The following is a 27,813-nucleotide window of genomic DNA, read 5'->3' as shown; positions in this document are numbered from 1 at the left end:
GTCCTTTATATATTCTGAATACTAGTCCCTTATTAGATATATGATTTACAAATATTTTCTCCCATTCTGTAAGTTGTCCTTTCTCTTTTTTAATAATATTTTTTGATATACAAAAATTTTCCAATTTACTTTTTCTTTTGTTGACTATACATTCAGTGTCATATCTAAGAATCCATTGCCAAATCCAAAGGCACAAAGATTTACTCCTATGTTTTCCTCCTAGAGTTTTATGGTTTTATCTCTTACATTTAGGTTATTGACACATTTAGAGTTAATTTTTGTTCATGGCGTAAGGTAGGGGTCCAACCTTATTCTTTCCCACGTGGATATCCACTTGTCTGAGCACTATGTGGTATCTTTCCCCATTGAATGGTCTTGGCAGCCTTGTTAAAAATCATTTGGCTATAGATATATAGGTTTATTTCCGAGCTCTCAATTCTATTCCATTGGTCTATACATCTACTTTTACACTGGTATCCCACTACTTTGATAATTCTGTTAATAGCTTTGCAATAAGTTTTAAGATTGGGAAGTGTGACTCCCCAGCTTTGTTCTTTTTCCTAAAATTGTTTTGGCTACTCAGGGTCCCTCAATCCCATATGAATATAAGGATTGGATTTTCCTTTTCTGCATGTTGTCACTGATACATCTGTTCCTTCAGCTTGTGTTTCACTGGTGTTTTGGCAGAGATCTTCCTGAATGCCAGGTGCTTAAAAAAAAAGATTCTCTCCCAAACCTAGACTTCTCTTCCTGCTTGTGCCGAACCTAGAGATTAGCCAGAGCTAAAAGCTTAGAGTCTTTAAGATCTTCTCTGAGCATGTAACCTGTGCCCTGGGCAGATTCATGACTTTCCAAATTCCCCAGTATACATGGATGCTTTTCAATGGCCTTATTTCCAAAAACAAAAACAACTCTCTCTAGCTTTTCTTCTCAGACTTCAGGCAGTCTCTTTAATGTTTTAGCCATAATCTCTAGCCCCGGTGGCTGTGGGTTGTTCCTTTACTTTGGAATGTCTGTGATCAATGCCCACCACATGTCTGTCCTAAGCGAGTTCCAAATTAAGCAGAGCAGAGACGAACACCTTGCGACAGTCCTTCAGGTAGTCTCAGATAGATTACAACAGAGAAACACAATAATTTTCCAATGAGATCTCCTCTGTTCCCTCCCTCCAGAACCAGGGACCAGAGTCCTACACTGGAACTGGGAAGTTCATCTGTTATGTTACAGAGGAATAAGCATAAATAATCTCTTACCATACAGAATAAAAAGCAAAGATTTTGTAAAATGTCTTTTGATTTTTTTTCCCATCTGTTACTAGAACTTAAATAAATTATTTTTGGTGACCTGAATTTCCGGGGTGGTGTAGAGCTATATTTTAAGAAAACTAGTGACATTGATTGAGATTGTCTTTTCTTCCCGGGAGTTCTGAATCTCATGAAAATATGTGTAGGTGTGGGTCATTTGTTTTTTCTTATATCCTCTTTTGAATTCTATGTGTTCTTTCTATCTTAATACCTGTGTCTGTCTTCTTCTAATTTGAGATGTTTTCTTATGGTTTTGATAATTTTCTTCTTGCCATATCTCTCTTTTTTTTTTTTAACTTTTATCATATACTGGGCCTGTTAAATTTACCATTTTTATTTCAGCTTTTCTGTTTGATTTTTAATAGCTTATGTAATAGTAGCACAGTTTTTCCTGTGCATTTCTCTAAGGTCCTGGGAAATGCCACTACCAGCTGCCCTGTGGCCACTCTCTGGTACTTCCCATCACCTTCTGGGATCCAGGAGTAGTCGCCCTAGTAGGCTGGCACCCTTTCCACATTGGGGGCCTAGGCAACCATTGCCTTTAGCCTCCATAAGAATTCACACCAGCCAAACCTGAATGACTTTCTTCACTGGTAGATCAGGACACTCTCAGAAGGAAAGTTCAAGTTTAAATTCTAGCACCTTCCCTTGAATGTCACAATGGATTCCGAAGACTTGGGCCTTCGTAAGGGAGGAATTGCGGCTGCCTCAACTCCAAGCCCTCATCAAGGTTTACTTGCCGTCATTTGTGTGTTTGTGAGTGAAAAAGTCATAAGAAAACACTCCAAAAGATAGTTATTGTGCTCAGATGATAGGAATATGGAGGATTTTGTTTATTTTTTCCTCTTGTCCAAAATTTAAGTTAAGCACTCATATTGATTTTAAAACAAACAAAAAATTCAAAGTAAATTTTAAAATAAGATTTTAAAGCATATTAATGTTTATAGCTAAGACAGCCAAATACTCAAGGCCGTATATGTCCTCCCTGCTTTTTACAGATCTTCTCTGCCCTTCAATGTTTCATATTCCCTATGTTAAACAAGAGTTGATCATTGCAAAGCGCCCACATCTGTAAGACTTGGTTGGTGCTTTCTGGTATGTCTCAGCTCCTGTGTCTTTCCAGCTCTTGATCCAAGACCTTTATGAGGCCCAATAGCACTTCTTTTCCCTTGAGCCTCATGATATTCACTGTAATCTTTTTCATTTCCTCATGTTTAGAGCAAACTAGCTAAAGCAGTTTTGGTTGTTTGAAATGAAAAGTTCCCTGACAAAGACAGAGGGCAAAAATCTCTAGTGATGAAAAACCATCAACTTGCTAATACCATGAGGCTTAAAAGACACAGCAGAGAGACCTGCTGTGTCCTCCAGGAGCAGTTAAGAAAGTCAACGCCAAAAGCCATTGCAGCTGCATCATTGGTTTGAGCTACAGGAAGAGATTATCAGTTAGCAGTAATTTTAGTTATGAGGACAGCTGACTCTGGAAGTCACCTACTAGAAAATTTGCTTCTCTTTTCTTCTATGAGTAATCACTTGGTTTACACCTTTAAAGCAAAACACACACCTTAAAGGTCAGAGTGGTAAGTAGTACTCTTCAAATACCAAAGTTAATCAGAACAATTCATTTTTCAAATGCTCATATTTACTTAGGTTTTCAAATAGATATTATTATTTTCATTTTATAGGTGAGGGAACTCCTGAAGCTCAGAGATTTCAGATACTTTCCTTGAGATCTCAGACCTAATAAACATGAAAATGAAAAATAATGTCCTGGGATTTTGATTCTACATCATTGGTCTTTTCACCCTTCCGGAGCCACCCTTTTAAGATAAGAATACAGGGCATACTGATCTCAGCCTTATGACTACAAACAGCTAAAGAATGTGTTGCGAGGTTCTAGGCAAAATCCCCTACTCCAAAACATTTCTCTCACTACCTAACAAATTTCTTCATCCTTTGCCTCAGGTGAGGAGGAATTTAACTGCAATGAAACAAATAATAACTTTTGTCCTTATTAGCTAGTGATGGATATTAAAATCATATTAGAAACTTTTTCACCATACTTATGCCCACATCTCTCCATCAGCCCATCCCCTAAACCCAGATTCAGTATGTCTGAGGTAGCACTATCACATGTGTATATTGAAAAAGCTCCCCAGGGGGTTCTGAAGTACTGCTCCAATTTAAGAACAACTGTCTCATAAAGACTTGTTGATAGATAGCTGAATGCAAATAGACATTGAACAAATTTTATTTTTCTTTTAAAATAAATTTATGATCAACCATGTGTCAGGCATATATCAGGGACTGGGAACATATTGATGAACGTATTGATGAACAAGCCAATCATGGCCACAGCTTGTATAAAACTTACAACTTATTTTATTGCAGAATAACAATTAATTCTATTCTATCCATGGGAGAGTCAAGGATTAAAAGATAATAGGGGAGACGACAGAAAGGAAAACAAAGATAAACTATCTGTACCTTAGATTTTTGGTAAGTTAACAGTAATTAAAAACAAGCAAAATAAATATTAAGACTTGAGAAAAAGAGATATTGGCTTTAAAAAGTACAGTTATGCATCGCTTAGCGATGGGTACACATTTTGAGAAATACATCATTAGGTGATTTTGTTGTTGTGCGAACATTGTATTTACACAAACTGCACACCAAGTCTATATGGTATGGCCTATTACTCTTAGTCTACAAACCTATATGGCAAGTTACTGTACTGAATACTGTAGGAATTGTAACACAATAGTAAGTATTTGTGTGTCTAAACATATCTAAACGTAGAAAAGGTACAGTAAAAATACAGTATTATAAACTTAAGGAACCACCATAGCATATGTGGTCCATGACTGACCAAAAAATTGTGTGGGGCATATGACTATAATGATATTCTACCTAAATCCAGCTTATATAAGCATCAACCTCACACGCTTGCTGTAACAAATTCCAGATATTTTTGAAACATAAACACTGGAGAGAAGAAATCATTGAAGCTTGGGATAAGGGAATGGAGTAAAAAATATTGACATGAAATTAAGTAGAGAAATATTTAGCTTGTTGAGGGGGATAAACATCTTGTGAGAGGAAAGGATTAATGTAGCTTTTTAAAAATACTTCTCTATCTCTTGGACAACTGGTAATTGTCATCTTGAAATACTACTAGTTATTAACATGGGAAACTGGATGAGACAGAGTCCCAAGAGTTGTACACCAATGATTAACTTTGACTGGAGAGAACTAACCGCAATGTAGGAGGTCTTCTTTAATTCTGTATCTTTACCCCTTAATTTCCACCGTTTAATTCAGCACATGAAACCTCAGATTCTGGTCTCTTTCAATCTCTCTAGCGTCATTCCCCCAAATTCCCCATCTCCCTTCCCTATTGCATGACCAGTGATCTGGTCATGCTGAACTACTCACAGTTTCCCAAGTAAACTCGTGATCTCTGATGGTTACTTGTTTTACATATTCTCTTCCCTCTGCTTAGAATGGTCTTACCATCATCTTGAAAAAGAAATCAGAGTATATTAGTTTTCTGGGGCTGTCATAATGAAGTACCACAGTCTGGGCGGCTTAAACAGCAGAAATGAATTTTCTCACAGTTCTGGAGGCTAGAAGTCCAAGATCAAATTCAGCAGGGTTGATGTCTCCTGAGGTGTCTCTCCTTAGCTTGCAGATGGCTGTCTTCCCATGTCTTCACGTCCTCTTGCCTCTATAGATATGTGTCCAAATTTCCTCTTCCTATAAAGAAACCAGCCATGTGAGATCAGGGCTCACCCTAATGACTCTAATTTTAATTTAGTTACCTCTTGAAAGACTCTCCCAATAGTCACATTCTGGATTACTGGAGTGTAGGACTTCAACATATGAATGGGGGGGGGGAGGGACAGTCACAATTCAGCTCATAACATAGATAAATTCCTACTGTCTATAATATAGAGCTTGACAGTAATTTCTTCTAGGAATCCTTTATCTTGAATCTTTCCATCTCAGGCTGGGTTAGAACTCCTTCCTCAGAACTCTCAAAACAGGATATACATTCTTCCCTCACATTAAAGGATCTATTTCTTCACTCTACACTAAGATGTGCCTTTCTTTTCCTTATCCCAGCACATAACCCTGTGCCTGGAACATAGTAAGTGTGTAAGACTCTTTGTAACTTGAAGTTTTGCTGAAGTATAAGCCCTCTAGTTTGACTGTATTGTGATACCACTTTATTGGATAGGAAATACAGGATTAGCAAGTTTGAGTAATAAGTTTTCTTTTTGGCATATTGAGTTTAAGAGTTATCTAGATAGAAATATCTAGCAGGGAATTGGAAATACAGGCATGGGGCTCAATAGGGAAAACCATGCTAAAAGTATGGTTTGGTGAATGGAAATCATCATTCAGGGAAAATATATAAATGAGAAGAATGGAATGGAAAAATGTTTAAGGAATGACAAAGGTTTAAAAAAGCGGGAGAAAGAAGAATGAAATGAAAAGGTCAGGGAAGTAAAAGGAGACACAGGATGGCTTCAGTTTCCATTTATGCTATTTTCCATATTAGAAAGGCTCAAATTTTGTGGTAAGCTGTTTTTCCTTTACATTGCCACCAGGGGTCTCCAAGAACTTCTGCAATGTCTGCCTTACAGAGCCCCTCAACAAGTATCTTTTAACTGTCACTACAAGGACTTTTCCTGCAGTGACATTCATTGAACAAGACCAGGTGCCTCACTAAAGCAGTGGTTTATCAGATGCCTGATGTTCTTGACTGAGCTGAAGGTCAAACGAGTCCTTCAAGTGACTCATGGTCTGTGGTCTACTGATCCCCCAGTAATCTCTTGTTTTGGCAACTTTGTCACATGATAAATGACTGAGACATACTGTCCCTATCTCTAGAATTGGAACCTAGGACACACTGGAACCCAATATATAGATTAGATAAGGTTTGGTGGGCTCCCAAAACATTCTAAAAAGAACTGAATGTTCTAAAGAAAAGATCAAATCGTGTTATAGTGACTCTTATATTGCGATTCTAGAAATTCTCTTTTCATCTTCAAAAAAAAGTATATATTTTAAAAAGTCCATCCACTAGAATGAGAAAATAAAATTAGGTTGAATAAAGCTGACAAATGTTTATTCCTTAAACTTTTTCTTTATTCTAATTATTCCTGCAGACAACATTCTTTCTGTAATGACAATTATCTTCAACAGGTTATAATGCAATTGAGCAGCTTATATATATGTGTGTGTGTGCTTTTACATTGGATTTCTAAAATTTTTACTAACATGAAAACTTTTAATAATACAGAAAAGTTTCTACTTTGCCATATTTGTTTCTTCGATATATGTTTTGTCCTAAACTATTATAAAATAAATTATAAACATTATGATGCTTCAACTTAGCTACTTTAGCAGGGATTTACAGAAAATAAGAGCATTCTCATATCTATTAACAGTACTGTCATCACATATAACAAATTTAGAAAACTTCTTGATGTCATCTATTTCCCAGTCCATATTTAAATATTGCCACTTGTCTCCAAAACATGTTTTATAAGTGGTTTTAAAAAAAAATTAAACCAAGATTTAATTAAGGATCATGCATTGTCTTTTGTTTGTTTGTTTGTTATGTTTCCTTTAATCTAAAGCAATTCTCACTCCCCCTTCCCTTTTCCTCCATGATACAAACTTGGGAAAGAGACAAATTGTCTTGTAGGCTATTACATACGATACCCTTGATTTGTCTGTTCATTTCCATGTAGTATCATTCAAATTGATCCTCTATCATCGGTATTTTCCATAAACTGAAGGTTAAAACTATAGGCTGAATTAGGTATAGGATGGACATTTTTAACAAAAATATTTCATAGGTGATGCTATTTCTAACCTTATGCACCACACTGGTAGGCATATAATGTTTGATATCCTATTACTAGTAATAGTAAATGTGATTACTGGGTTAAAGGAGAGATGAGGTAATCTGTTTTAAAGTTATATTTTTCCCTTTGAGATCTGCATATAATCTATTTAATGGTTTTAGAATTCACTAATTATCCCTACTGCAATGGGCAGAATGAGGACCTCTCAACAAAGATATCCATGTCCTAATCCCCAGAACTGTGGATAGGTTATCTTACATATAAAAAGGGATATTTCAATGTAATTAAAGTTAATGAGCTTGACATGGGGAAATTATCCTGGATTTTCCAGGTGGATCCAGTTTCACCACCTTTCTCAGTAAATCGGAGACCCTTTCCCAGCTGTGGTGAAACAAAGTGCTTTGATAATGGAAGCAGGGTCAGAGAGGTATTAAATTATTGACTTTGGAGATGGAGCAAGGGATACATAAGCCAAGGAATTCAGTCAGTACAGAATTCTAAAAAAGTTGCTTCTGATAATCTTTGCCAATGTTCTCATTGCCACAGACCACAGACGCTAGAAAATGCAAGAAACTTATTCTCCCCTAGAACTTCCAAAAAGGAAGGCATCCTGCTGACACCTTGATTTTTAACCCAGTGAAATCCCTGTAGCACTTCTTGTTTCTGACATCTTTCTTTAATTTTTTTTACTGACATAATAAATGTACATATTTGTGGGGTACAGTGTGATGCTTTCATACATGTACACATTGTGTGACAATCAAATCAGGGTGTTTAGCCTATTGCCTAATATATTTATCATTTCTTTATGGTGAGAACATTCAAAATCCTCTTTTCTAGCTATTTTGAAATATACAATAAAATACTGTTAACCATAGTCACCCTACTGTGCAATAGAACACCAGAACCTAACTTATTCCTCCTATATAACTGTAACTTTTACCAATCTCTCCCTAACCTCCTATCTTCCCCTTCCCTTCCCATCCTCTAGTAACCACTACTCTATTCTCTACTTCTCTTAGGTAAACTTATCTGGCTTCTACATGAGTGGGATCATACAGTATTTGTCTTTCTGTAGCTGACTGATTTCACTTAGCAGAATGTCCTTCAGGCTCATCCATGTTGCTACAAATGACACGATTTAATTCTTTTCAATGTCCTAAGTAGTCAAGGGTTCCATGTGGCTGGGCATGGGATTGGTCAGTGTGAGTGATGAGCCTGAAATCTGAAGCCAGGGTTAGGCAGGGCCTAGGAAGTGCTGCTGCGTTCAATTCCCAAATATTTCCCAAGTTTGACTTTGTAAACAAGCCAACATTGAGTGGCTTCCCAAATAAGCTCACAATCCCATTATAGCACAACCTTATGAATCCATTGTTCTATTATTCTTTACTGTCCAAACCAACTGCCCAGCCAGGCAGCAACCTCAAGGTTTTATTACACAGAATGTGCCTCCACACCCTTTGTGTCTCAGCTATGCTATTTTTTCATTTAGAATGCCTACTCTCATCTCTCTCTGCCTATTAAAACTCAATATGAGATCATATCAATATAATGTTTTGCAAACTATAAAACAATATGTAAATATGAACTACATTTACAGGAATTCACACCCTGCACAAAGGACTTTATGTCTCCCTCCTTCCAGGAAGACTTACTCAACCCCTATAGCCCTCACTGACTACTTTTTTCATTTTCTTTTCATATTTTCTGCCTGTCTTCCTTTCAACTATTCTCAATTTTGTGTTAGTCATCCCCTGTTTTTGTGACAGTATTTATCATCCATGTATATGTCCCGAAAAAATAAACTTTTATTTTGCCTGTTTTTTAACTTCACATAAAACAATCATATTGTATTTATTCTTCTGTACTTTGCTCTTTCTTCTTATTATCATGGGTCTATTAGTTAATTTGAGTATGTATTATATGCATGCTTGAAAAATCAAAACAATACAAAACAATATACAATAAACTGAAAAGCCCTGCTTCCTCCCTCATTGGAACCACCCTATGGACCCTTCCACTTTCTTCTCATAGGTAATTACTCTTACTAGTTTCTTTTGAATCTTTCCAATATAAGCAAACACAACTGTATTTTCACTTGCCCCTATTTTTGATTTTAAAAAATACATATCTTATCACGTATAGCTCTTCACATATCCTTACACAGAGCATTTTCTCATTCTTTTTTTATAACTGCATAACATTCCATAATGTGCCTCTACTATGGTTTATATAATCGGTGCTCTATTCATGGACACTTGGATATCCTCTAATCTTTTACTAATACAACGTTCCAGATAAGAGTATGTCATTTCCTGTGTGTGCATGTATTTCTGTAGAATAAAGTCCTATAAATGTGAATCCTGGGTCAAAGGGGAAATACATTTATAATTTTGATAGACATGGCCACATTGCCCTTCATAAAGGGTATACTATTTTGTACTCATACCAATGATGTATAAGTGCTTATTTCCTTTTAGCCTCATTAAACTTAGACTTTTGTTATCTAATAAGTGAAAAATGCATCACCTTGTAGTTTACTTTGTAATTCCCTTATTATGAAGGAAGTTGCACATTTTTTCTTATGCTTATACTCGTTTTTCTGGCTTTTCTATGAACCAGCTTTTCATGTCCTTTCCACATTTTTCTTCTCATGGATTATTGATACTTTTAAAAATAAATTCCTAGCATATTAATTCTGAGTAAGTATTTTCCCATCCAGTTTGCCATTGTCTTCTGACTTTGCTTATGGTGGTTTTGTTACAAAAGAAAGATTTTTTAACATAATGAGTTTTGTCAGTTTTAAAATAGTTTCTGCCTTTTGAATCAAAGTCAGAACACACTTTCCTAATCTAATTTTATAAAGTTCTCCTATGTTTTCTTCTAGTACTTACATCACTTCATTTAAATCTTTGAGTTTATATTGGTGTATGGTATAAGGAATGGATCTAACCGTAATCTTTTCTAAGTGGAACTACCTACTTGCCTTAACCCAACATTGTACATAAGATTCAACAGTGTCTGTGCATACCGCTGTAGTTAATTCATTTTAACTGTTGAATTTCAATGTATGAATATAAACAACTTATTTATCTTCTCTACTGATAATGAGCATTTTGGTTGTTTCCAGTGTTTTGTTATTATGAATAGATCTGTTATTAACATATCTATACATGTAAAGTATATAGCACTTACTATCACTCATATCTTGCATTAAGTGAATAACTGAATTGCCATTTAATTATTTCCTACTTAATTACCCATTCTTTTCCCACTACAACTTAAGAAGATAATCTTACATCTTTGGGGTGTATGCCATATAGACTAGGAGAGGAATAAGTGCTCAGCAGGAAATGAATTGCATTGGATTAAATTGAGTTGAATTAACTAGAATGGAATTAGTAGCCTATTGTGGACAAAGAAATGTAACATGAAATTAACAATTTATTTCCTGATAATTCACAAAAAACAGAACCAATAGAATAAAATAATTGTATACATATTTTGACCATATGCATAGGTTTTTATTTTTTGAGATTACAGAGGGATTAAACCTTAACTAGAAATAAACAAGCCATTTAATTCATCCGTCATCTTTGATACTCTTCTACCATACGCACACTGTGCATACACACACTGAGGCAGCTTCTGTGACCTATCAAAAACAGATGAAATATGATGGAAAATTTGCTTCATAATTTACTTTTCACTGATCCAAAAAGAACATGTTGGCCTTATTTGGCATATCTTTTACATCATTATTTTGATTAATCCATTTGTTTAGGCATCTAGATAGGCATCTAGAAGTTACTACATCCTCTTATGGTAGAAGCAAATGTTATGCCTCTCAGAATGCATTCCAGGCTAGGTTTTTAGCCAAGGATTAAAAGCCTGAGTTTTAAGTGAACAAAATCTACATCTCTTTCAAAACTATAATTGATTTTCCTCCTTACCCATCTATCATAGCAAGTGTTATACTATAAAAGTCACCAATAGACTGGTGCTATCCCTTTTTAGGACTGATTCAACTTACGAAAAATAAATTAGTAGCTTTTGTTCACACAGAGGCTTACCAGAGACTCGTATTTATAGTACAGTTAAGAGGCAATCTTAAAAGTACAACATTTTCATTAACCATAACATATTAAGCTCTGAGGAAATGGTATACCCAAGGAAAAGCAGTTTTAAAAATAAGATCTTGTATAAATTTTTAAAGTAAGGAAATTTATTAAATGACAATTTAATATGTAGAAGAATCTTTTTTTTGAGACAGAGTCTCATTCTGTCACCTGAGCTAGAGTGCCGTGGCATCAGCCTAGGTCACAGCAACCTCAACCTCCTGGGCTCAAGTGATCCTCCTGCCTCAGCCTCCCAAATAACTGGGATTACAGGCGTGTGCCACCAAGCCTAGCTAATTTTTTTCTATTTTTTAGTTGAGATGGGGTCTCGCTCTTACTCAGGTTGGTCTTGAATTCCTGACCTCAAGGGATCCTCCCACCTTGGCCTCCCAGAGTGCTAGGATTACAGGCATGAGCCACCGTACCCGGCAGAAGAATGTTCTATTATGAAGTAAAATTACCGTTTCAGTATTTAGTAGTAATATCCTATTAAGACAAGGTTGTGTGTTGTAATTAATATAAAATGAAAATGTTGAGAGTTTTGAGTCTTACAGAAATAGTGCATGGCACCGTGCTTCATATTCAAGCCAACTTCCTTTTTTTCTGTACTAAAACACTGCACTGGCTCCCTACTAGAAAAAAACACAAGTACATTATTCAGAAAATAAGTTGCTACAATAGTTAAAAGAATGTAAGTATTAACAACATTTGTTTAAATCTGCATAGGGCTCATGGTTCTTCATTCACAGAATAAATGTTTCCATTGCTATTTTGGTTACCAAGTAAAACTTTTAAAAGCCCTTATTGCTTATTCCTAAAGGGTATCATTCTACCCAGGGAGCATGCTGCCATAGACAGTCATTCCACAAATAGCACTTGACACTCACTGCATTTGCTCACAAGGAAATATTTGTTTTAAAAACGATATGAAATTCTCCATTCCAAGATACACAGGGATTCCTGGACAATTACCTCAATAAACTCCAATGCTATAATGTCTCATACTTTTATTTTAGTAATACAATCCTGTTTTTTACATCACATTGTCTTAGTTTCTCTGGAAAAGTAGTGAGCCTATTCTTAGGATCGTTGTTAATATTTAACATTTACTTACAGGAAAACAGATTATCTCTTTCCTTTCTGCTTTTTAATCATTTCTAAATTTATCCAGCAACTCAAGAGGGATTATTCTTTGCTCTGGATTTAGGTTAAAAATAAATCTTACTATATTTTGATGCAATAGTATGAAATTTTCTCAATCAAAACAAAAAAAAAATCTGTTTCTAGAGTAGAAAACGAGTATTTTGTGCCTGTATTTGCCTTAAGATTATAAAGGACAGAAGTGGATAATAACACCTTGTGACTCCTTAGTTTAATTATCATAGATCATTCCCAGGGTTTTTCAAACTTGAATTTGTAAAGAAGAGGCCTCTTTTGTACGGTTATGGAAGATGTGACCTGGAACTGCCTGTAGCCATGTCCCCCATGACATGGAGAAGCTGTTCTGAGAGAACGAATCCTGAGTGCTGCAAGGAAAAGAGAGTATTCTAATGGTGTTCTAATGGCTCTTTAGCAATCCTTAAAACAGTTCCAACCACCCTTCTCTCACTGTTACATGAAGCCAATAAAACCCCAACTGGTTTAAACTAGTTCAAATTATGTCCCTGTCATATGCAACTAGATAACAGAAAGATATTCAGATACTATAACTAAAAGTAGGGTTTTACAAAGTAAAGACCTCAAAACACGGTTCTGTTTGAGGTGGGAGACCATGAGGAGATAGCAATCCTTTGAAAAGGGTATCAAGGGGGTTGGTTAAATCTCTTTCCAGTTTCTGTTAGGACACAGGCCATATACACCAAAGCTGTTACTTAAGAGGATTTCGTAGCAAATGTCAGGGTATTGGAGGGTGTTGGTGACTTCTAGCAGCCTTTAATAAGTTACAAGACAGAGACAAGCTAGGATCTAAGCTGACTCATCAGAAAGAAGAAAGAATCCATCAGGCTGGATCAATAATTTTGTTAAGAGAAGCCCCTTCTGTCTGTGGCCAGAAATCCAAAGTAGTCACAGTCAAAAAACCTATGTCCTACTGAATTACAAAAACTGAACACTTTTTCCTATACTAAACACAGTGTGTTGGCTTGGAGTGGTTTTTTCAGAAGCAGTCAGAGAAATGGGGAAGGTTTACTCTCCCATGATTTATCAAATTACAGTCATACAGTGTTTGATGATAGGGATCTGTTCTGAGAAATGTGATGTTAGGCAATTTTCTCATCATGAGAACATCATAGAGTGCACTTACACAAACCTAGATGGTAGAGTCTACTACACACCTAGGCTATGTGGTATAGCCTATTGTTCCTAGGCTACAAATCTGTACATGTTACTGTACTGAATACTGTAGGCAACTGTAATACAATGATAAGTATTTGTGTATCTAAACATAGAAAAGGTACATTAAAATATAGTCTAAAAGATTAAAAATAGTATAACTATAGAGGGCATTTACCATAAAAGGAGCTTTCAGGACTGAAACTTGCTCTGGATGAGTCAGTGAGTGAGTAGTGAGTGAATGTGAAGGCCTAGGACATTACTATACGCTTCGGTAGACTTTATAAACACTGTACACTTAGGCTACAATAAATTAAACTTAGCTTACTGTAACTTTTTTACTTTATAAACTTTTAAACTTTTTAAAAAACTATTTGGCTCTTTTGTAAGAATGCTTAGTTTAAAACCTAAACACATTACACAGCTACGCAAAATATTTACTTTCTTTACATCCTTATTCTATAAGCTTTTTCTATTTTTAAGTTTTTTTTTTTTACTTTTTAAACTTTTTTATTAAAAACTAAGAGACAAACACACACATTAAGCAAGGTCCACACAGGGTCAGGATCATCAGTATCACTGTCTTCCACCTCTACATCTTGTCCCACTGAAAGGTCTTCAGGGGCAATAACACTCATATAGCTGTCATCTCCTATAATAACAATGCCCCTATGAGGCTACTTTATAGTTAACATTTTTTTGTAAGTAAAAGGAGTATACTCTAAAATAATGATAAAAAATATAGTATTATAAATATGTAAACCAGTAACATAGTTTTTTATCATCATCAACATTATGTACTACACATAATTGCATGCGCTATACTTTTATAGAACTGGCAGCATAGTAGGTTTGTTTACACCGGCATCACCACAAACACATGAGCAATTCACTGTTCTACCACATTACAATGGCTACAACATCACTAGGCAACAGGAATTTTCCAGCTTCGTTATAATCTCATGGGACCACCATTATAGATGTGGTTAGTCATTGACTGAAATGTCATTATGTGGCACATGAATGTATCTCCTACATACTCTCTTCTTTACTCCTCTAAAATCTTCATTTCAAACACAATAACCTGGCATCAGCCCAGTGGCAAGGTGAAGCTTTCTATTATCTCTCACTGTCTAAGACAGTGACCTCAATTTAAACAGGCATTTATTATAAATTGAGGATAGAGGAGTTAAACAGAGATCTAAACCTATTGCTAAGAGATTAAAAACTAAGAGATTAAAAACTCTACAGGGTAGAGATAGAAAAATTTTACTTGACAAGAGTCACAGATTGTATTTTCCAAAGGTAGCTACAAAATTATCTCCCATACCACATTCTTACCATGTGATATTGACACTCTTCCTATTGCATAGTTTGGTCTCTGTCCCCTTGATCCTGAATGGATCTTTGTGATTGTCTCAACCAAGAGGGTTTAGCGTAAGTGATTCCATGACACTTATGAGGCTAGTTCAGAAAAATGCCATACGCTTCCACCTTGCTCTCCTGGGATATGCAGACTTGGAACCCAATTACCATCCTGTGAGGACGTTCAAAGTGGCTCATGAGGAAAAAACACATGCAGAGGCCAGGTATAGAGACTCGTGTGGATAGTCCTGGTTAATAGCCAGCATCAACTAGATACATGAAGATACCTCTAGGTGATGCTGGCCCCCAGCCAGATGACTGAGTCATCCCAGGCGTCAAGACTTTCAGCTAAAGCCCCATACATCATGGAAAAAAACTGCCCTATGGTGCTCTGTCCTAATTCTTGGGCCACACAGTTCCTAAGCCTACTAAAATGGCTGAACTTTGGAGTGGTCTGTCACAAAGCAGTAAATACTACAATAGTTTTGGGTACTAGAAGTAGGGTGCTGCAAAAAAAAAAAATCTAAAACATGTGGCATTAGTCTGAGGCAGAAGTGAGAAGAAACTCAAAGGGCCTAGAGGATAGTATCTGAAAGTCTAAACAGTTTCTAAGAGAGAGTTTGCAAGAGCTTAAGGTTCTCAAGAAGGCTGTCAGTGAGGGCTTAAAGAAAAGTTATGGCAAATGTTACTAGAAACTGGAGGGAAGGAAATAATTGTTATGTAGTGGCAGAAAGTTTACCAAGATTTTTGTCTGCAATAATGTATAAAATGTAAAATGTACCTAGAACTTGATGATTGCAGAATATTAAAAGTTCCACCTGCTTATTCTCACTGCCTATGATATTAATAAAATGTGAGATGAGAGATGAATTAAAGAATGTGTTGCTAAATAAAGAAAGACCGGTACATTCCAGGTTCTAAAGTAAATCTGTTTCTCATATCCAGAATTTTCATCTGGCAAATGGTTTTTAAATTAAGAATTAAAAAAATGACTTCTGGGCAAAGATCACACCCAGGATGGTAGTTAAAAGCCTTTGTTAAGGCTTCAGCTATACATAACATAGTGACTCATATGTAACCTTTCAGACAGACAGAAGGCCCCTCTAGGCATCTTAAGAGTGTGCCTTATAGATATACATTTAAAAGAAACGGTTTCTAATAATACTAAATGTGTTATCCTATGAAAGTCTCACACTGGGGGCATAAAATAGAGAAAGAATGATCTCAAAGAGATTTGTTGGTCTGGCTTTGACTTAATAGAATGGATTATACATTGATACATAAGAAACTCACAAGGTTTTTAAAATAATTATAACAGCTTAGACTGAAAGGGACAGAGTTAGTACAATTCCTTTGAATAGTCAGTTCCTTTGAACTTCCAACTTTGCAGGCAGGAAGCAGGTTAAGAGAATGACTCAGATATAAGCATGGAGTACTTTTGGTAGAAAGTGAAGAATGACTCAGAGAGGCAAACCAAGAGCCATGAAGAACAATGTTTAAGGAGCAAAAATAAGCCCTAGTCAAGGAAGTGAAAAAATGTCCCTGGCTGGATTTCAGAACTGTCATGGAACAGTGACTGTTACCTGCTTCATGTTTTACCCATATTTGAAAAAGATTTTGTATAGCAGATATTCTAGAACTGTCTCATTATATGTTGAGTGTGCGTAGAGAGGGTGGAACAGTTAACTTATCCCTTTAGTTCAGAGTTTTTCAGATGAAGAGGAATGGGACCCAAACATTTGCAACTAATTAACCACACCTGAGGAGCATCATCCACATGTAGACTGATTTAGATGACAGATACTAGACTTTGAGCTATGAAGACCTGAAGATCTTAGAGGATGAATCATTATATTACGCATGTGGAAATGATATGAGTTTTTGTTTCCATAGGGCAGATGGCAAAAGATTATATTTTCCAAAGAAAATTGCAACCATATCTCCCATTCCACATGTTCTTCTTAAATTGTAATTTTGACACTCCTCTCATTGAGGTGGAGTTGATGTCTTCTCCCCTTAAACTTGAGCAAATCTTTGTGACTATCTCTAAAAATAGAGCATGATGGAAGTGACACTACATGACTTTGAAAACCAGATAATAAAAATGTCATTAATTCTACTTTGCTCTGTTGGGACATTTTCTTTTGAAATCCAGAAACAATACTGTGAAGAAACCCAAGCAGCTCATAGAAGCCGAGCTGGAGAGGAACTGAGGTCCCAGCTGACAGCCAGCATCAACTTGCCAATCAAGTGAAGTCATTGGGTAGTACCTGCCTTGGGCCATTTCAGCTGATGTTGTATACAGCAGAGACAAGGTGTCCCCACCTTTCCTGCCCAAACTCCAGATTTGTGAGCAAAACAGATGGTTTTTGTTGTTTAAATCTATTAAGTTTTAGGGTATTTTGTTACACAACAATAGATGATAAATTTCTGGCATCATGTAAAGCAGCAGTTCTTAACTGGGGATGATTTTGCTCACCAAAATACATTTGGCAATGTCTAGGGACATTTTTTGGTTGTCACAGCTGGAGTGGGTGCTACTGGCATCTAGTGAGTTTAAGCCATGGATGCTATTACACATTCTATAACACACAGGACAGCCCCCTACAACAAAGATTATCTGGCCCAAATATTTGATTATCCAGTGGTAGACTTCATATTGGAAAGGCAGAATAAATCCTTGATTCTTTCACTTTATTTACTAAGTTTTTAGATAATTAGTCGGTTCCCTATCATTCTCCAACGATGACCAGTATTGGTTTTTAAAAACACCATTATGAATTTGTGAATTTAAGCATATTTGATGAGTTTCAATCCACTGTAATTGTTATCATTATTGAAGCTCAAGTTGATCCATTTTTAGCCACTGAGAGACTCTTCAAGCTGGCTTCTGATTCCTTTTGACATAGTAGTTTTTCGTAGCTTCCTTGTGCTATGACAACATGTTCTAGGCTCATCTTATACATTTTCTGCTCTACATCTGGAATTGGCCATTTTCCAAGAAGTTCTGGGTCTCTTTTAGTGGGAAATTTTTTTTCAAGATCACAGTCTAAAATATTAGGGATATTCATTGATACTAGGATAGTCATCATTTATAGGCCTTTTCTATGGATAGAGTTAGTAAATATAAACAGAGATTAGATAGATAGATAGATACATAGAGGTAAATTCAAAAGTATTTCAGTTTCAGGATTTTAGTTTAACCTCTTCTTCTTTCTTCCATACCTAGAATCCTGGTTCTCAAGATCACAGGAGATGATAAAATTAAAATATCCTGATTACTCATTTGTTTTATTTCATATTACATGCATAACAGCAGATTAACGGTGTTAATACTACCATTATGAAAACTGAAAATACGTTAAAATATTTATATGCTCTCCTCCCATTTTATTTGTATTATATTTACATTGTTAGATCATACAGTTAATATACATTACACTCTCTCCTACTTATTCCTCATCTAGTCTTAATTCTGTAGGAGTCTATGTAGTTTACATTTACCTTTTTATGTAATGTCTCTCTAGTAATTTGGTTGTATGAAGCTCATTATCTATAGATTCCACAGAAAGGGTTCATAGGAACAATATTTCCCAAGTTCTTGCATGCTGATAAAACTTTGTGTCCTTTATACTTGAAGTCACTTCATATAAAATCCTTGACTCACAGTATCTTTCTTAAATATCTTAAATATGTTACTCCATATTCTTCTGATCTAGAGGATTACATTATCATCAGAGGGTCCGTTTTGAGATAGCACAAGGGCTAAATGATGTCAGTCCCTTTAATACTTTTTACTTTTTCAGCTGCTATTATAAAACTGGCTTGAAATGCTTTACAATAAATAACTGCAGGGGAGCATTCTAGTTCTCCCATCCATCAGACACTGTACTATCACTTCCTTCTATTCTCAAAACATAACTGCTTCTGCATACATGTCTTGTGGCTTTTGGTGGTTTGTTCTCACCTCTTGTGATTTGGGATTTATGAAGATACCTTGTGTTAGCTGGTTTTATTACAAACGTTGTCCCTGGGCTTTTGGTTTTGCTAACTAGTTGATCTAGGTTTTTTTTGTTTTTTAATGTGGGTTTTCAGAGAGATTGAAAATTACACTGCCATTACCCCATTTCCCTAAAATGCTTTGCATTATATATATATATATATATATATATTTTTTTTTTTTTTTTTTTTTTTTTTTTTGAGACAGAGTCTCACTCTGTTGCCCAGGCTAGAGTGAGTGCCGTGGTGTCAACCTAGCTCACAGCAACCTCAAACTCCTGGGCTTAAGTGATCCTACTGCCTCAGCCTCCCGAGTAGCTGGGACTACAGACATGCGCCACCATGCCCGGCTAATTTTTTGCATATATATTTTTAGTTGGCCAGATAATTTATTTCTATTTTTAGTAGAGACAGGGTCTCACTCTTGCTCAGGCTGGTCTGGAACTCCTGACCTCGAGCGATCCACCCACCTCAGCCTCCCAGAGTGCTAGGATTACAGGCGTGAGCCACCGCGCCCGGCCCATAATATATTTTTAAATAAGATTTTTCCATTAAGAAATATGTCTTGCTCATCATGGAATATTTTTAAAGTAAGAAAGGAAACCCCATGGACCAATCAAAGACAAACCGCTGCTGACATTTTAGTGTATTTCCCTCGTGTTTCTTTTCTGTGCATGTTATTTCCATATATTTGTGACCATGCTGTATATACAATTATACTTAATATATTCTATTTTGTTATGTTCTATAATTGTTTCCTATTACAAAAATTCCTAAGTATCATTGTTCAGTAGCTCTGCTAAATCTATCATGTGGCTTATCCATTATTTACTTAGCCAATCCCCAAAGTTTGGTCAATTTAATAAAATTACAAGTAATAGTTTGGTCTGCAATATGTTGGTGCCTGCTTTTTTATAAAAATATCCCTATAGAGCAACCTGTAATCTTATGCAAGCTGCTAATGAGTAATAATAGCTAGATCAGGCTCACACAGGAGATCCTATGACAGGTGTTTATAAATAATTAACATCTCTAAAGAGGCCTCCTGGGAACACATTAATAATTACAGGTGTAATCATCTTTACATTGAAATTTTACCTCACCTAGTATACACAACTTTTCAATAATTCTTTTCCCTGGTATTTACAGTATGTTTACTCTCTGTGTGTTTATATATACATATGTATATATGTTTATGTATGTATGCCTATGTGCCTGTGTATATAATCATTGGTATTCAGCCCAGAAGTTTTGGGGTAGGAAAATAGAATAATAATAGATTCCTTATCTTCTCCTTCTTCAAGAGTCATTCAAGCCCAATATTTTCTGCCTATTTAACATCATTGCTAATTCTATCTAACCCTCCATACCCACTGGCATTGCCTGACTTTGGCCCTCATCATATTTTATGTGGGCTGTAGCTAAAATCTCCTGATCAATCTTGCTTTCTTTAGTCTTGTCTCATTCATTACTCTCACCCACATTCCTTACAATAAAAGAAACATCTACAACTTTTTCCCCACATGGGCTTTCTGAAATGTAAACTATTTTTTAAATGTTCAGTAGTTCTCCAATATCCACAAAAAATTAATCTCCTGCTCTTACCCACTAAACTTCTTCCTAGTTTGTTTCCTTATAATATCTGGAACACAGGTAGATATCTTTGAGGAATATGTGGAAAACTCTTAGTACTCCCTTTCTGTGGGATCTGCCCTACCTTTAAATTTGGACTTAAGTCTGTTTTGTCGTATGTGCCTCCAAACTGGCACCAGCTCCAGGTAATTAGATCAGAGGTCCAAGCTTATCCAACTGGGTTAATGAGAGTCTTTATTTTGGAGGAGTTGGAAGCCCAAACTGTGTCTTTTGCTTAAAGTAAGGGGATGTTAACTCATGAACTGAGATTGCCTTTATGGGATGTCCATGTGTGCAGAAAAACAGATAGTCCGCAAAGGGAAAGAACTAAAGTTGATATAGGCAGAGCAGCAAGATGAGAGACCATGTGGCCCCAGAGAAGGAGTAGCTCCCTTGGTTCCAGTACCTGATCTAGTCCAAAATGCATTTTGGCCCTTGAGTTTTGTAAGACAACTCTGTATTCTTAAAATAAAATGCTACTTTTTTTGATTTTTCTATTACTTGCATTAAGAGTTTTAACTAAGACACTTATTCATCTTTCAAGACTCAACCAAGGGTTACTCTTCCCTAAAGATTTTACAAACCTCAATATCACCCTCTCCCTGACCCTCACATGTGCCTCCCTCTACCTACAACACTACATTACTCTTACATGCCTGCCACCCCCATACCAATCTGTAAACTACTTAAGAACAAAGGAAATGTCTTATGTATGTTTAAATCTCTACAGGGACCATTATAGTGCAGGGTATATAAACGTTTAACATATCTCCCTCATCAGAGATTGTAATTTGATAGCCTAGAGCCTGAATTTAACCTGAACAAATTTTTCATTTGGCACACACAAAGAACTTTTTTAGCGTGTGTATGTGTGGGTGCACATGTATGTAAAATCTAGTATTTTTACTTACTTTACTAAGGATAATGCTCTTAAGAACATTCCTTACTATTATACAATGCAGTATGTTGATTTCCTCTGTACTTGATTGAAACATCAGAGTAGGCCATTTATTTGACTGATGTTATCATGCATTTTGTGCAGGAGCCAAGTCAAACATTGACTAAAGCACTCTGGTAGGCACAAAGGGAGATACAATTACAAAGTAATAGCTCTCCCTACAGCTCCACCAAAAATACTCTTCCCAAAGTCACCAATAATCTCCTTTTGGTTACCTCCAATGGACATTTGACCCTTCTCTACAATTTAGCATTGTTGACTAATTCCTCCTTGAATTTCCTTCCTTGCTTGGTGTGAATTGACTCCTAATTTTTTTTCATACCCTTCCATTCATCCTTATCTCCTTTACACACTTCTCTTGCTCAGCCTTGTTCACTTGCTGACTTTGATGTCCTTCTCTTTTATTTTACTATCTCTCAAACGGATCTTATTTCTAGCCATGACTTTTAATCATTTATCTATGTAGAATGCTGACTCCTAAATCATTATTCTAGTCCAGGTTTCATCTCTAAGATTTATATTTGGACATTCCACTTCAATATCCCAATATCAAACCCAATATATTCTAAACTGTACCTTTTATCTCCACCTCCATCCCCAGAGAAAGCACAACTGAACAAAACTCTTCCTCCCCATCCATATTTTCTCTTCCTGAACGATGCACAAGGGTGATCAAGACTGAAATATGTGTGCCAGCTCCTATTCATTACTCTGCCATCAACTATATCTAGTCATCAAACCGTGCCAGTTCTACCTCCTTAATAACTCTAACTTAACACTTGAATAACTGAATAAGGATGTGCAATCTAATTCTCCTAAACTAACAACTTATCTATCTCAATTTTACTTTCTATAAATAATGTATAAATAATTAATTTTCTATAATTGGCACAGTGATGATTCCAAATAAAAATCACTGAATTTCAACTTCCATCCTTGCCAGTGACACACACACAAACTGATGCTGGGAGGGCTGGGAGGAAAAGAAAGGGAGAAAGGCAAACATTGATGGTAAAAAAAAAAAAATGTTTCCATATCATTTTCTTAGTGTCATTTCTGCCACCTCACCAAATACGAGCCCAAATTTTATGTTACAACATTTGCTTGATGCCTTATTTAAACTGCTTTATTGGACATTTTCCATCTATTAAGCTTTTGAAAAGAGACAAAATTGCCTTGTCGTAGCTAGACCTCATGTTCATGACAGCCTACATGCAGCTAACTTTGCAGGAGTTCAAATCTTTCAGGATGGTTTGGGAAAATGTGATAGAAAAGTTTTACACCAACTGAGAAGAAAAATTCATGACCTATTTTGGTCATTCCATTTTTAGTTATTAATAGGATAAGGGAAACATGCACCGCTCTGTTAAACAACGTTAACAAATAATCAAGCAAAGAGTTGAAAGTGTTGGTAAAATGAATTTTTGGTGTTCTTAGCTACCAAATTTCCAGAAGCAAAGTGGAGAGACATCTGCACATGAATATTTGCATTATTTGGGAATTTTGGTTTGTTTGTTTGTTTTTGGTTTTTACTCTTTAAAAGTGGATAACAGATTAGGAGGTCACCTGCTGTGTGGCCCTTAATCATTTTTTTGCTATTAAATATAACCACAAATCGAAGAAAACTGTTCTTTTTCTTTAGTCAAAATGCTGTGTTTCTGGCCCCAAACATACTAGAGAAGTTGCCTAGCCTCATGAGTCCTACCTCTGTCCCAAACAACTTAGTAACTCTGACTTAACACTTGCACCTGCACCTCTGGTGTGCTCAGTTCCCTTGAAAATGAGGAAGCTAGACTCAATAATTCCTCAGATCCCTGCCAGATCTACCAATCCAGTGGTATTCACTGCGATTGCTCCTGAATGAGAGCATGAAATGTATCCAGCTCTGGTGCTCCGATGTTGCTAACTGTGAAACTGCTTCATCAAAGCACGAAGACGCACCAGAGGCCTCGCACCATTTCACGTAGCGGGGACAAAGGGCAAGCACCTGCTTCCAAAGAAATGGCACAACCTGTTTCTGACGTGATTTACATCTCCTCGCTTTTGAACAATGCTCAGAACACAATACAAAACCTTCACTGATGTTAAGGATGTGAGATAAGGTTCCTTGCTTGTGTTTGGGACTATGGAGAAAAACAATTGAGCAAAGGGAATCTCCACACCGCAATAGTGAAATTAGGGCCCAAAGTCCACCAGCAGAATCCCTAACCACCTCCACAATCTCTTGTTTTACTCTTTGCCCTGAAAAGAAACTAAGTTAATATTGGGTTAACTACTCCCCTCGACTCTAATCAAAGGTCCCGGGAAAACACAAGTACAACCTGCGCAAATGGAAAGGCCTCTGCCCCCCGTCGGCCGGATGCAGGCTGGACCCCAGGTCGTCGCGAGCGGGGCGGCGGCCGCCGGGCGCCGTCTCCGCAGACGGGATCGGGGTACGGAGCGCGCTCCGCAGGGCGCCGCCCCTGACGCGGCCCCGCCCCTCACCTTGCCCGCGCGGCGCTCCGGCCGCGAAGGTGCGTGCGGCGCTCGGTGATTGGAGGCGGCCGGCGCTGCCCCGGCTGCCATTGGCTGCCGGGACCTCTTTGTTCCCGGGTCTCTGCCGCAGGCCCGCTGCGGCGACTGAGGGGCGGAAGTTCGACGGCGCCGGGTGAGTGGCTGAGGCAGCGGAGCCCGAGTCCCTCAGGTTCCCCCTTCAGTTTCCTCAGTGCAGCCGGAGGCCAGCAGAACCTGGGCGACAGACATGGACCTGGAGACCAAAGTGAAGAAGGTAGGGGGGCGCTGGTGGCGGACAGCTGCCGCTTCACCTGCGCGGGTCGCGCGGTGCGCCGCGTCCGGACCCCCCGGCCGCGCAGCCCCCCTGGCTGCCAGCGGCTGGCGCGGCGCGCGGGTTGCCCGGCGCGAGCCCGGCTTTGGGTCTCCGGTGCCCGAGCCCGGGTTCCCGCCCCTCTGGGTAGAGGAGGCGCCGGGGGGGGCCCTGCCAACTCCCGAAACCCGGGAGCGACAGAGAGTCGCGAGCGCGAGCGCGGACGGTCGCGGAAGACTTTTCTGTCGTGTCACCGTGTCCCAACGGTTGGAGGTGTTTGAAAGTTTCCTTAGGATGTTTTATCTTCGCCTGTGTCGCCTCAAAAGAAAAGGATGAGAGTAGGGCGAGTTCGGGCGAGACCGTGACACTTCTTCCTGGTTCAGAAAGTTAAACTTTATTAAGCCTTTGTGGTTTAGGGGCACTGATGTGGCTTTGACAGCCCTGACCTCCTCCCCTTCCAGCTTGACTGCCCGAGGCCCTCTAAAGTGAGTGCTGATTTAATGCACTTCCTTCGCACCCGCGGGCTGGTGATAACTTGTAATGTGATGATTTTTTTTTTAAGTCATTCATTACTTGACTGCCAAAGCATTGCCTCCCTCTTAGGGAGTTATCTCTCCAAGAAAGCATTCTTCCTGCTTGGCAGCTAGCCCCAGAGGGCGATTGTCACCCGTCTGTCAGCGCAGGGAGACGGTTCCAGCCTGGCCGCTCGCTCCCGGGCATCAGGACCCACGCACGGCCGGCCCTACCTGAGCCCGCTCCCTAGTTATGGGGAGCCTCGTGTCGCCTCGGAGAAAGGGGTGGGGACCAGACTATGACTCAGAAGGAATGCTGGTGTCACATTCCAATGTATCGTTCTGGGTGAAAGGTCTCCTTCCAGGGAATTGCTCATGTTTACTTTGTGGTAAATTTAAGTTAGCTGTCCCTTATCAAATAGGGAAGCTTTGAGGAGAGGGTAAGGGAAAAATAGAGAAGACTTAATTTTCTCTTGCCCACTTGTGGTTCAAAATATTTCATCTTCTAAAGGCGGAGTCCCTAAATTGAGCATTAATTCTATTTTATGCCCAGAATTGAATTTTTTAAATGTACGGAAATGCAAAGTATTAGATTAGGAAGTTGTTGACCAATAAAAACTTGCAATTAAAAAAAAAAGTTCCTTCCTCTCTTATGGCCAAAACTAGCAAACACTCAAAAGGGAAATCAAGAACAGGAAAACATAAATTCTAAGAGTAACCTGATTGTATTCTATTCTCTTCCTGTTTGGTTTCTTTTCTTTTCTTTTTGTTTTACATAACGCTAATATTTTTTGTTAATCTTGCTTGCCACCAGAAAATCATTTTGCCAATTCGTTAGCCTTGTGTTGATGAACGCTGTACTCATTTTTGCTTTAAAGAGCTACTTACTTTAGAAATTGCCAAAAAAATTGTTTTTGGGGGGGTGTCTTGTCCTTGTTTATAAGTTTTCATTCGAAAACTACTTTTTAAAAGTCAACACCTTTTAGGGCAGAGGGGGGATGAAGAGGGAAAGCACAGAGGATTTTTAGGGCAATGACACTCCTGTATGATACTATAATGATAGATACATGTCATTATACATTTGTCAAAATCCATTGAATGTACACCACCAAGAGTGAACCCTAATATAAACTATATACTTTGGGAATAATGATGTGTCAACGTGTTTCATCAGCTGTAACAAATGTAGTGCTCTGATTTGGGATGTTGATAGTGGGGAAGGCTGTGAGTATTAAGGGAAAGAGGGGACAAGGGGATGTGGGGACTTTGTACCTTCTGCTCAATTTTGCTGTGAACTTAAAACTGCTTGTAAAAAATAAACTCTATTTAAAAGCAAAAAAAAAATCAACATCCAAATGTGTTTTTGAAACAATTTGAGGCAGGTAGTAGTTCTGAGGGAAAAAAGTTCAAAGTTAAGAATTATATGTGCTTGCAAAGGAAAAATCCAGACATTATTTATAAACAGTTTCCTTGGAGTTTCAAAATGTGGGTTATGATAAATAATACTCTTGACATATGGCATAGTTTTGTTCCTCCACTCTCCTTTAAAAAGTTATCTTTTTAAACAAATATCTTAACCTCTATAATCCTCCTCTTCTCTACCCCTGCCCCCGCCAAAGGACTCCATACATTAAAAGCTTTTAGAGATAATCCCATGACATTAACAAATCCCTGTTTCACTACTTTGTCTTCACTATTAATTCTTAGAACAGAGTCTTCAACCAGTAAATTGGAAACTGCTAAAAGACCCCAAAGATGTTCCATTTGACTGCAAACCATATCCTCTCTCTGGATTTGTAGAACCCTGTATAGACCTGATGTTCTGTGGATTGACAAAAAGTTTCCCAGTACAAAAAGTTTGGAAATCTCTGGAATACATTTTATAGTCTTAGCCCTAATCTCAAAAAGAAATTTGTATATTACCTTTAGAAATTGTTTTCTAACACACCCAAAGAAGGAAACATTATCAGATATCTCTGATTTACCAGCAGAGCCTTCTTACCCTATTTTAGTACCTAGATAGTTTTTAAGTCTCCCTTGTGTTTTTGTTATTTTGTTATTATTATTATTTTTTTGTGTGTGTGAGACAGAGTCTCACTCTGTTGCCTGGGCTAGAGTGCTGTGGCATCAGCCTAGCTCACAGCAACCTCAAACTCCTGGGCTCAAGCAATCTTTCTGCCTCAGCCTCCCGAGTAGCTGGAACTACAGGCATGTGCCACCATGCCCGGCTAATTTATATATATACATATATATATTTTTTTTAGTTGTCCGTATAATTTCTTTCTATTTTTAGTAGAGACGGGGTCTTGCTCTTGCTCAGCCTGGTCTCGAACTCCTGAGCTCAAACGATCCGCCCGCCTTGGCCCCCTAGAGTGCTAGGATTACAGGCTTGAGCCACCTCACCCCGGCCCTCCCTTGTTTTTTGACATAGGTATGCAAGAAATTAATAGTTTGGATGTACCTTGAGAAAAGGCAGGTTGGAAGGTGGAACAGAGACATGACCATTTAAGTAAAACTAATTTGACTTCTGTGTTAAGACATATGGCATTTTTTCCTTCTAAAATGCTTATGCTGTTGACTTCATAAGGAATTTTCCCCAGACAGATGAAAAATGTTATTTTTTTATCCATTAACATTTCATGTAAAAAGAATTAAAGAGGGTTGTTCTTAGTACACAATGACCTAGGTAGATGATACTATCATAGGATTCTTGGTTCATAAAAGGAGAACTTGTCCACCTCATTTGTACAAATTGGGATTAATTGCCAGTTAAAACCAACTATCACAAAGACAGGGGATTTTTATTATTAGATTTTGCTATATTTTGTTTTGTTTGAAGTAAGTGACCTGTTGCTAGGATATGGGAGCTAGTTTGATTATACAGAGTTTTTGTTTTAATAACATTTTAGAACAGA

General features: G+C 37.5%; 1 protein-coding gene and 1 long non-coding RNA gene across 2 annotated transcripts in view; one reads left to right on the top strand and one right to left on the bottom strand.

Annotated features, from left to right (window-relative positions):
• Positions 1 to 209: 209 nt before the first annotated feature.
• LOC123647397 lies at positions 210 to 24,010 on the bottom strand. Its single transcript, XR_006738219.1, has 3 exons — positions 23,905 to 24,010; positions 4,917 to 5,057; positions 210 to 4,820 (listed from the first exon to the last, which is right to left on the bottom strand). It is a non-coding gene; the product is annotated as an uncharacterized LOC123647397 (long non-coding RNA).
• A 139-nt stretch (positions 24,011 to 24,149) lies between these two features.
• Positions 24,150 to 27,813, top strand: part of TES (testin LIM domain protein) — a 47,344-nt gene continuing 43,680 nt past the window's right edge. Inside the window, exon 1 of the mRNA XM_045564309.1 lies at positions 24,150 to 24,350. Within this exon, the coding sequence (XP_045420265.1) occupies positions 24,324 to 24,350 (27 nt within the window). The 5' untranslated portion in view covers positions 24,150 to 24,323. The remainder of the gene's footprint in view (positions 24,351 to 27,813) is intronic.

This window comes from Lemur catta, chromosome 11 (genome assembly GCF_020740605.2).
Source record: "Lemur catta isolate mLemCat1 chromosome 11, mLemCat1.pri, whole genome shotgun sequence".
In the NCBI taxonomy this organism is placed as follows: domain Eukaryota; kingdom Metazoa; phylum Chordata; class Mammalia; order Primates; family Lemuridae; genus Lemur; species Lemur catta.
This window is presented reverse-complemented; position numbering and strand designations above follow the sequence as displayed.